At 32.5% G+C, this 12,125-nt stretch overlaps 1 protein-coding gene across 2 annotated transcripts; it reads left to right on the top strand.

Moving 5' to 3' along the window:
* Nucleotides 1-1,082: 1,082 nt before the first annotated feature.
* Nucleotides 1,083-8,168, top strand: LOC114393620 (glycosyltransferase BC10-like). Of its 2 annotated transcripts, XM_028354978.1 has the most exons (11): nucleotides 1,083-1,307; nucleotides 1,932-2,430; nucleotides 3,286-3,384; nucleotides 4,229-4,329; nucleotides 4,738-4,809; nucleotides 4,937-5,027; nucleotides 5,510-5,590; nucleotides 6,578-6,637; nucleotides 6,717-6,839; nucleotides 7,472-7,510; nucleotides 7,592-8,060. In XM_028354978.1, the coding sequence occupies exons 2-11, from the start codon at nucleotides 2,044-2,046 to the stop codon at nucleotides 7,718-7,720; spliced, it is 1,182 nt and encodes a 393-aa protein (XP_028210779.1). In that variant the 5' UTR covers nucleotides 1,083-1,307; nucleotides 1,932-2,043; the 3' UTR covers nucleotides 7,721-8,060. The 2 variants fall into 2 exon arrangements, with proteins under 2 accessions (XP_028210779.1, XP_028210781.1); XM_028354980.1 differs by lacking the exon at nucleotides 1,083-1,307 and having other exon boundaries at nucleotides 7,592-8,168.
* Nucleotides 8,169-12,125: the final 3,957 nt, after the last annotated feature.

Here is a 12,125-nt window from a genome sequence, read left to right on the forward strand (position 1 = left end):
TTTGAATGAAAGAAACCTTTTCCTAATTTAGTAATCTTCATTAAAGGATGCAACCGCGTGGTGAATGGTTGATTAATAACAAATTTGACTTTGTTGAACATATGAAGCTGCGTGGTGATTGGGTCGCCATTCCAGAAACACATAGTTTGCTTGGAACAAGCAAACGCGCCTGTATCTGGCGTGAGCCAAATCAATATATTTTTTTTAAAAAAAATACTAACAAAGCATTTGATAAGTTTTTATAAGTATTTATTTTTAATTATAGAAATTGTAAAATTTAAAAAGTATATGGTACGAACAAAATATTTGATACATTTCAAATATTTTTAATTAGAAAAAATGGAATACATCACGATATAAAATAGTTTTATAATGTGATTTGATTATTATTATTTTTATTACATGAAAAATATTTTTAATTATAAACTATCATGTTAAATACTTATTATATTTAAAATATAATAAACAGATTTCATTAAACATTAATAATTTCATTTAACAAGTTAACATTTAAAAATGCCCGTTCTTATTAAATATATGTTTAAAATCTTTTAAACCAGTATAATTTTTATATTATAAAAATATTCCTTTTATAAATTTTAGATTTGTACTATTGCATTTTTCATATGTTGAAATACTAATTTTTTCTTCTTTTTAAATCAAAGATTAATTTTACTTTAACACGTGATTATGAATTTATGTCTGATTAACAAAATTATGTACATGAAAATAATCAAATATAAATTATTTTTTTACATGTGAATACAACAATCATATATATATATATTTATAAAATCAGTCTTATTTGAGTTAGATATTAAATTCTAGATGTAAATATGCATCTTAAAAAATAAAAATATGAAAAATCTAAATGATCTAAATGCAAATATGTATCTTAAAAAGAAAAATATGAAAAATGTAAATGTAAATATATATTATATATTATATCTTAAAAAGAAAAGAAGGAAAAAGCGAGCGCCAACCAATGGAATGGGCGGCAGCAATGGTAACTTGGGTGACCCAAACAAACCGAAATGACTGTTTCTGTTTCCGAGTCTGCGTTTGTGTTTGTTTCAGAGAGAGAGAGAGAGAGAGAGAGAGAGAGAGAGTGTTGATTTGTTTTTTTTTTTCTTTTTTAAATTAATAAATTAATTCAGAAAGGGTTCCTTCCCTTCCCTTCCTTTTCCACTCTTGTCTTATGATTCTTCTTCATTCTTCCATTTGCCCTAGATTAGATCTTTCTCTTCCAATCTTTAATTATATTAGATTTGATTTTCCTTAATCCTTCGCCTGCTTTTTCATTCCGGGTGGGTGCTCTCTCTCTTTCCCTTTTGCTTGATTTCAAATTAATATCGTCGCTTATTTGATGAAGAAACTATACACACACAACACAAGGGAATAATTCTCCCTTATTTTTTTCTTTTTCTTGTAAATAAATTGGGTGAGATTGTTTAGTGTCTTGCAAGTTATTTTTCGTTATACACTCTCTGTCACCCAACAGAGGTTTCGATATCTTTTTTGATTTCGACCCCGAGGTGGTTGCCCGTTTCAATTCTAAACTTAACTTTCCAGATTTTTCGTTCGGATTAAGGTTGTTTTAGCTGTTACGATACTCCGAAACAAACTTCCCAATAGACTGGTCCCTACTCCTGTCCTGCTGTTAAAGTTTTTAACAATAACTCTCTAGCATGAATAAATTAATTGCTTGAGTTTTTACATGTTTCGTGCATTTTTTTTTATTTTTTTTATTTTCCGGAACATTAGTCTATGTTCCTTAATTCCTTAATGTTGCCAATGTTTATTAAAATTAGAAGAAATGTTAGGTTGGGTGGATGATGTATTTGGGTCGTTGTATGATGTGTTGTTACCTGCCTCTCTTTTGATGATGTCGTGAGGGTTGTTATATTGCTAATGCACTTTTTTTTTTCCAGATTTTTCTGCATCAGTCTATTTGTAGGGTGTATTCCCTTGATTTTGTGTGGGTTTGAGTGAGGGTGCGTGTGAATGAAAAGGAAATTTGCTGGAGGTGATGCATTTGCATAGATGAAGACAGAAAAAGTTTGGCGTTTAGGCGGCATGGGTGATATGCAGATACTGCCTGGGTCTCGCCACCGTCCTCCCATGAAGAAGCCGAAGTGGATTATTGTCTTGGTGTTGTTTGTCTGTGTCTTTCTAATCTGTGCTTATATCTACCCACCGCAGAGCAGTTCGACCTGTTATGTCTTCTCTTCCAAAGGGTGCAAGGGTTTTGTTGATTGGCTTCCACCTATGCCTGCAAGAGAATACACCGACGAGGAGATTGCTTCGCGTGTTGTGATTAAGGATATTTTGAACTCGCCGGCAGTTGTTTCGAAGAATTCTAAAATTGCCTTCATGTTTTTGTCACCTGGCTCTCTGCCATTTGAAAGATTGTGGGACAAGTTTTTTCAAGTAAGAATTTGTTACCTGTCTAATTTGATATGTTCATGCTGTTGTTTCTCAATTTGACTGGTAAAAGAAACATCAAATGGTTAGTACCAGGGAGACTTTGAGAATCTCATTCATTCATTCAGAAAACTGAATTGGAATTATTAGAAAAAAGAGCTGCTTATTGCTCCCTTAGATGGCACTGGTACTCTGCATGAAAATTGTTAGTGGTCTCTCTTGCTTTTGGGGAATGATGGGCAAAGTAAACTGTTGCATGATTTAAATAATTAAAATGGTCTGTGATTTGATTCAGTATTTTACAACATTGCATTTGAAAGCAACTGTTAACACAATAGATATTTTGCTAGTTCTTCCAACATTGGACAAGAATTATTCTTGCACACGGTTGTGACAATGATGTTTTTTAATTCTTTTCACAGCCTTGGGCACTTACCTCTAACTGAAAGTGCTATTTAATGTTTTGTATTTGACCCTTGAAATTTCTGTTGGTATAGATATAGCCCTGGCACAGTGGTAAAGTTGTGCCTTGGTGACCTGTTGTTGGTCATGGGTTCGAATCTGGAAACAGCCTCTTTGCATATGCAAGGGTAAGGCTGCGTACAATATCCCTCTCCCATACCTTCGCATAGCGAGGAGCCTCTGGGCAATGGGCCACACTAGTTTTTTTTATAGATATACAACACAAAATGCAAAATATGTTTTACACTTTTACTAATAGACTCCTCATAAATTATTGTGCGAATATACATCCTTTGTATTTGTAACTTCAGTAGTTGGTACATGGTTTCCTTTTCTTTTGAATCCTGTTCATCTTGTGGTGTGCATTTACCTGGAAGATGCACTCCTCCTTTTTTTCAGGGTCACGAAGGGAAGTTCTCTGTTTATGTCCATGCATCCAAGACAAAACCGGTTCATGTGAGCCGTTATTTTGTTAATCGGGATATACGCAGTGATCCGGTACATATTTTCTTGTTATTGTTCAGTTTACTATTTGTGAATCGTACTGTCTTAATTAAATGATAAAACAAATATATATTCTCTTATATGAATCATATTTTAATAGACCATTTGTTTTAGATTTTTATTTAAAGAAAAAAGTGTTAAAATGTATAATATTCAAAAACCTTAAAAAGGTTGTTTTAGTAATTTTTCTCATAAGCTAAAAATTGTAGTTTCTGACAAAAAGCTGTATCACAGAGTGACTTGTTTATCTTTTATGCTTAAACAAACAAACCCTAAATGTATTCGACTTAATGTTTTACCTACTGTATTGAACTCACGGCTTTTGATTTTAGGAAAATAGAATAGTATTGTTGATTTGACTTGAGAGATTAACAGATACTTTGACTATGTAATTCATGATTTGGAAATATAATGCTGCAATAGATCCACATCATAGACATTTTATTTAATACAGAGTAGAAAGGAGAAATAGTAGCCCCATTGCCTGGCATCATGAGATGTCAATTTTGCAGTGGTAACCCAAAATATAAGCATAAAGATCTGTTGTACGCTTTCCTTCTCCTTAAATATGTGATAAAAGTATATTTGTTTTCTTCACTGGAATAAGCTCTGATGTCAACAAGTCCAGTTTGGCTTTGAACTCTGAATTTACTTTGCCTGAACAATGTTGTAGCTGCTCGTAATTAATTGGTATTTTCTTGAAATAATTCTGAATGTGTTATTTAAGTTCAACTGTTATAATAATAGCAATAGTGATTGAAAGTGTAATTTCCCGTTGTTTTCTAGTAGTCTGTGGTTTTCTATTAAGCAGTTCTTTTAATCAGAAGTCTTGTTGCAGGTGATTTGGGGGAAAATTTCTATGGTTGATGCAGAGAGACGACTATTGGCAAATGCCCTTCAAGATACTGACAACCAGCAATTTGTTCTACTGTCTGATAGGTAAACCGTAAATGTGTTATGACTTATGAGATTGCTTTTAATTTTGTTCCTACTTATTAATTAGTTTTAGGCTTAAATATGTATTTAGTCTCTACAAATACGACTTCATTTGATTTTGGTCCTTAATTTTTTTTCCATTGGTTTTAGTCCTCCTAAATTTTAAAACTTTTGAAAATTGTCTGTCACTACATATTGATGACGTGACATATGTCTAATCATGTCATGATAACTACCATTTTGAGGTGGCATGACTTGATGCATGCAATGTTTTCCCTAAATAATTTAAAACGTTTAAAATTTTCTAGGGCTAAAACCACTTAATATCATATTTACATGGATTAAAAGTATATTTTACTCTTAGTTTTATAGGTTTTATCAATTTCTGATTTTCTTATATTGGTTTTGCAGCTGTGTGCCTCTGTATGATTTTGAGTATATCTACGAGTATCTGATGTATACAAATATCAGCTTTGTAGACTGGTATGACTTGCAGTATTACATGTGTCTCTCTGGGTTTTTATTGAGATAATGGCTATTATTCTATATGTTTTCTGCTCTGTCTATTTGACATCCTTTACTAATGTGAACTTTTCCTTTTTGTTATTAGCTTTAAGGATCCCGGTCCTCACGGCAATGGCAGGTATTCAGATCACATGCTACCTGAAGTTGAGGTGAAGGACTTTAGAAAGGGTGCACAGGTATATTCTTGCTAAAGTCATGTTGGAGCAACTTAAATTCAATATTTAAAATAGAAGTCTTGCATATTAATATACAAAGAATTTGAAATTTGAACAAGTATTTAGGCTACTTTATTTTATGATTGCCCCTTTCACAAGATACCAACTGGATAATTGGAAGTTGCCATTGTTTCATACCCTTGATTTGTGATTTATGTCAATAGGCTACTTAACACAGGGCAGAGTTGAGTTGTCATAAAAACTTTGTGACATTTGTCAATAAAATGAACAATACTTTGATCTTGCGTGAAATTCCTTCTATATCTTTTGGTCACCCAATCAGTGTTCTGCTGTCATTCAATATCACCACACCTATTCCTTTAAGCATTTCTTCTCTGACATAGTCCGAGTCTTTGGCAACCAAGAAAACACACACACACACATACATGTATATATATATCCGGTTTATATGTCTTTGCCTCATTGTTTAACTTTTTCTGCAGTGGTTTGCTATGAAGCGGCAACATGCAATTATAGTCATGGCTGATAACCTTTATTATTCAAAATTCCGGTCTTACTGCCAGGTAAAGACTTATGTTTCATAGTTTAATTTATTCTCCATAAGTGTCAGTTATATTTATTATTTAACCACATTTAGTTCTGCTTAAAATTGTTTTACTCATCCAGCCAAGCAAATATTTCATGAGGTTCAAGATGCCGAGTTTCTTATTTTTAAGCAATACATGGATGCTGCATTTTGCTACTTGTATTTTCTTAATAATTTTTCTCCAATATATGTTTGCGGTAAACTGTATGCAAGACGTTATACAATCTTCTTTTTCTTCCCTTGAAAATAGAAAAGCATTAGTGCACTCTAGAGTACCTATACTTGCACGTACAGGTATGAGGTGCCACACAAATAAAATTTAAAAGATGGCAATGTGGAATGTCAAAAAGTGTTGGCACCCTTGATATTGTTGGTCTTATCTTGTATGCCAGTGTGCTTATGTGATTAAGGTGATCAGATCATATATGTTCTAATAAATTAGAATTTTAAGTCCCATACATGTACTGCTGTGCAAACCAGAAAAGAGGCACCTTATTGACCAAGGGAACATAGAGATGATATGCAAATGACTTATATCAGGCATCTTGTGTGGCAGTGTTGTGGCTTACTTGATTAATATGCTGACAGCTGTTTGGTCTAGAGGGGAGGGACACCTTGGTTGGTTCACAGGGGGTGGGGAGGAGAAATAAACAATTTTATTTTTTATATACCTAGAATGGTAAAAAAAGTTATTAAGGATAATTTAGTCCAGTTTCTGATGTGGGAGCTAATCTTCCTTTTCAAAATTTTGAATCAATCAAATTTCTCCCCGGCCCCCCTCTTCATTTTCCTCCAACCAAACACCATGTAAGGTGATTGGACAAGATTTTTAAATCCCCAATATGTATTGCTTGTTGTCCAAACTACTTAACTGTCAACATAGAGCTGATATTCAAATTATCTACATATAGTGATTTCTGTGGAACTACGGATTCAATTGATATAAAATTTCTTATTATCCCAGCCTGGTTTGGAGGGGAAGAATTGCATTGCTGATGAGCATTACTTGCCAACCTTCTTCCAGGTGAGAATTTGAATTCTAATACAGTTCTTTTGTTAACATTTTTCAGCCTTTAGCTAATTAGCTTATGTCTCTGATTTAGATGGTTGATCCTGGTGGCATTGCAAACTGGTCACTAACTCATGTTGATTGGTCTGAGAGAAAATGGCACCCTAAATCATACAGGGCTCAGGATGTTACTTACGAGCTTTTGAAGAATATCACGGTATAGTTCTGCTAAAACTCTAATTTTTACAACAATGCATATTCATTCTTTTCGGCAAGCATCTATGCAGAGGAGAGGGATAGCCTTGTCGAGGGTAAACCTCTGGCATCATCATCACATCCCAGTCTTAATCTGTTTGGATATCTAAGGATATGGGTGAAATGGAATGGGTTAGATTATTTTACAATGAAATTGAAGTTTCCCTTCCATTGTTTGGATGGTGAGTAAATAATAAGTTATCCAATAACCTCAAATTAGGGTAAAAGAAATACAGATATTGGATGAAATGGGATGGAATTTAGATTCCATCCTAATTTACACAATCCATGTTATGGCAACTAATGTCATTCCATTCCACTTGTTCTCAAATCCAAAATAGTAAGAGTATGATTGAGTTCCAAGCGTGTTGGCAACACATGTGCATTCTTAGCTATTAGAAGAAACACTTGCAATGCTGGTAAAGGAAAAAAAAATGCAATTTTGTTTTAGGTGTGACACTTTTTCTTTTTCTACAGTGGTGTTGTTTAGTAAGCGTGCTGCAACTGTGGTAGTCTATTTCAACTTAGCGTTGTCCTTCTGATTTGTTTTCAAGTTTAGTACTTGGATATTCACGATAATTGTTATATTTGCAGTCCATTGATGTTAGCATGCACGTAACCAGTGATGAGAAGGTATGGTGTATGAGAGCTTTACTGATCTGTTTTATTGAGAATGTATTAACCAGCTTGATGAATTATCTTGTGTTTCCACAGAAAGAAGTGCAAAGCTGGCCTTGCTTATGGAATGGGATTCAGAAGCCATGCTACCTATTTGCTAGGAAATTCACTCCTGAAACACTGGATAGTTTGTTGCGTCTACTGGCCAATTATTCAGGACCTTGAGAGTTGAGCCTGCTATTTTGATCTAATTCTTTGGTCGGAAAGTAATGTTAGTTTCGGCCCCGATCTTGGTTTCTCATATGGCATGAGAGTTGTAAATTGCAGCATTATTGCGGCTTGATCGCCTGCCAGCCACATATATTGAGTGCAAGAGTTGAACTGGCCTTGGAGTTCGAGTGGCCTAACATGGACAGAAGAGGAGGCTAACGATTTAGTGTTCCTTTTGGGGATGGATGGATGGCTTATTATTTTTTCCTTCCATTTCTGTTATATTTTACATGATAGATTTTGGAGGAATCATATCAACTCATTATGGTTGTTCATCTTTGTAAAACTTTCAAAATTGTTTAGTTGAAAACACTACGTGCCACTGTTCATTCAGAAAATTCATTGGTCTATTCTTAATGCGTATCTCTTTGATGCTATGTTGCTGGCCTTTTTGTCAGCGTTTTCTTTTCCGGCTGTAAGTGATGTTTAGTATTGAGTCTTATGTGAATTTTGCACTTGAAATTTCTGATGAAGTTAGAAAAAATTCAACAGATTACTTTCTTTGATGATGGTTTGCGATGGAAATAATTATATATTTTTAAAAAGTAATTTCTGACAAGACTTTGGGATTCTTGTGACTCCCAACTGGGCCAAGCAGAAGTAAACTATCCCTTTAGGAATTCATGTACCTTGTTAATATTAAATTCCTGTGCGACGTTCAGAAGAAAAAAAAAATGTGGACATACACTACTTTCATAGTTTCATTGAAGGTGATGTGTGAACAGACTTTCTTCTCCGGTATTTGTAGGCTTCTCCTGTGTTTGTAGCTAAAAATTAACGTGTTAAAAAATGTTACTTTAATCAATATTTTAAAAAAAAAATTAAATTTATGAAGAAATTATTAAAAAAATTATTTACCGAATAGTTAAATAAGTTTTTTCAGCTAATAAAAAATTAAAAACTAACTGTCATGTCTTTGTCAAAGATGGTCTTTATTATTTGCTAAATTTTATTTTTTGACAACATTAGTTAAAATTTAAAAAATTTATGTCTCATTTCTCATTTATTTGATCTTGTTTTGTAATGAAGTTTAATTAAGAGGAGTGTTAGTAACACACTCTCTAATATACTATTTCTAACATATATTATTATTGATCGTCTCTTTTTATATTCACACCCATACCCATCCCACATTTTACAGGAATGGAGAGGACCAAACTTGTTCGTGACCCATCCCATTGCTATCTCTGCACTTAGCCCATGCTCTTTTCCTCCACACCATGACAAATGACAATTAGTCTAAAAAACAATAAGGTTGAAAAGCAACTTTTGTGGCATCTAAAAGCAATACTAATTAGAAGATAAGTGTGAGGTAAAGTTTCATATTAGATAGAAATGAAAAAGTTGAAAATCATATAAATAAAAAAAAAACTCATAAACATGAACCTTAAAATTTTGAGTTAAAGTGTAGTAATCAGTTCACCTGTGATTACTTGCAATTTTTTAATGTAAAATCGGATTTATCCCATTAATTCTACAACATTTCCTTATACTATTTTTGGGTGGAAGCACTCGTAACAGTATAGTGTTTTATTATGTTTATGCATCCCATTAACTACACGAGTTTATTTCAATCACAAACGAAATTCAAAACTAGCAGATTCTAGCTAGCAAACTTAACATGTATGCTAGGATTAAGCAATGTAGAAAAGACACTTAAAACGCGCGTGTGCAGGAAAGCCAGGTCCATTACCATAAACTGTCAGTAATAAATTCAAACATATAGGTAAATACTAGTAAATACATTCTCCTAACCATGAGAAAATTAAGTTAAACAGTTGTAAACACACTCTTTGTAATAAGGTCCCTAAGAAAACTAATAATTCCAATCCAAGTATATCAACCTCCAGTTATGTCTTTCGACAAAAAAGAACCTTCCAATTGTGTCTTTACTCTGTTCCAAAATCAAATTATATAGTTCATGCATCACTACTCATCAGCCCTGTTGGGAAAAACTCAAATCTCACGTCGACTAAAAATAAAGTCAAATTAAAATATATAAGTGAGAGACAATCCTTATTCTTTGAATTAACTTTTGGAGTTGAGTTAAGTATAAACTCACATGCATTCACTTATTAGCCTGTGTAATCTTTGAGGGTCATTGAGGCCAATTTATACGCAGAGGATGGCATCCATAATAACTTGAGATAATTACAGTTAGGCACATGTTAATATTAAAGGTAAACATGAGTGCCAACAATGCATTCTTCTTTTAACACGTTTCTTTTAATACACTTTATTATTAGTGAAAATTTATTGAGAATTATAAAATTCCATCAATAATAGAGTGTGTTAAGAGTATGAATAAGTAAAAGTTGTTGCAACTTGCATTCTTATTGTCTGGAATCATGCAAAAAGTTGACTTAGCTCGTTGTCTTTCTAAAACTGTGTGTTGATAAATTTACTATTGTGGGAATAGAATATGAACAAGAAAGGCAGCCAGAGAGTAGTAGTGGTTAGTCCATGTTTCTGATTTGGCATTGTCATTTGTCGATGGGAATTTGTTCTCTGAAATTTAGCTGATTAGAAGAGGTTCTGATTACATTTTGACTTTATTTGGTTTCCGTAACAGTATGGGCATTCTCACACACTGTATCAGTCTAAGAACAATACCGATTCCTTCTCTTTTTCATAGCTAAACAAGAATTTTCTTTTTCTTTTCTCATTGTCTTTGCACGTGTAACCTTTGTGATGTTCCCGGCCCACTGCATGATCTATTTGGAAACACATCTTTTTACCAGATAGGATATCACATGGATTTTGCACGTAACTTCTCCTTCTTTGTTGAGAATCCATTTCGGAATTTCAAAATCTCTTTTTTGGATATAGTCAAAGAAAAAGGATATCATTGTTTAACTCGAATAAGTTTTCTAGAAGCAGGACTAGTACTGGACAGCATTTTATGACGATAAGAAATTATTAGATAAGCCTTTTTTTAGTATAACCTGGATTTTACATTTTACATATCTTCAAATTTTAGATTTTAATTAGAATGCATTAATTCGTGAAGGCTTTTCATACTGTGATTTAATCACATATAACAATTTGACAAGCTTACTAATTTTTAAAAATAGTTATTTTAAAAGCTTCTTATATATGTTGTTCGAGATGGATCAAGCTTACACGTTAAAGATGTGTTGGGACTTGATGAGGTGTGTTCCAAGTGGTTTGAGGTCCGAGATTTTTCGCATTTGGTTAATTTTCTGGCAAAGTTGAGACACTTTGTAATGGGTGGATACCTACAAAATACATTGTAACATTAAAGTTAGTAGCGACTCTACCATAGTAATGATGTGTATTAAATGTTTAGATTAAATTTTGATGATAGTGGTATTTATAGGAGTAAGAGAAAAACTAGATTCCCTGGTATGAAGCCAAAAGGCCTCTTAAGGGCAATATTACTCTACTCTGGTATAGGGACAGGATAACTTTTCAAATATTTGGACAAACTTGGGACGATCGAAATTGAAGTGTTTAAAAAGAACCTGTCTGGAATTTATCTCTATTTTGTCTCAAATATTTCTCGTTGAATATAAAAAATTTCCCACAAATTACATACAGATTGTTTCGTATGAAATATACAATCTTTATATTTTTACCAATTATTTAAAATACGGTTAAAATTAGAGACAAATTTAACACATGCATTATTGTTTTGCGAATTGGTGTAATATATATATATATAGATAGATATCAACTTATATTATGAGTTATTTTTCATTTTTATCATTTATTTTTTTATAATCTAACAGATAAAATTAATAACTTATTATAAATATTAGATTTTAAGTTAATCCCTCTTTTCTCTGTATATTATCCATATGAATATCAAAGAGTTTATCATAATATACACACATGTTAAACCAACTCAATTATATCTCCTTGGTATATATTATATTGTTATATTAACATTATATATAAAATAAGATAAAAAGGGTAAGAGTTTTCCAATGATGGATAACATGTTATGGTTAGATTTCATCAAACATTACTCTCGCTTTCAAAATGTGCAGCATTAACTTTAAACTTCAATATTATTAGTCATATAATGATATTCTAAATCCTAATTTTTTAAGAAAAAAGAATCTAAGTTTCATTATTGAATGAGAATCCCTTGAGCGCTCAATAAAGTAACTTGTTTTAGGCTTTATGATTCAAACATAACCAATAAACCAAGTTTGATTTCTAGATACAAGGTTCATTGAATGTTTTGTTTCAACTCAAAATAATAAAAGTATTTTTCAATCACATTCACATAACATAAGTTATGAATTGAAAAATTGTCCTACATAGGAAGTAAGACATTAATATTGAAGAACAAATGTTCAACGTAGGATTTTTAGTTATTCATAGCCATGCG

The sequence above is a fragment of the Glycine soja genome, chromosome 17, assembly GCF_004193775.1.
Source record: "Glycine soja cultivar W05 chromosome 17, ASM419377v2, whole genome shotgun sequence".
NCBI classification, from domain to species: Eukaryota; Viridiplantae; Streptophyta; class Magnoliopsida; order Fabales; family Fabaceae; genus Glycine; species Glycine soja.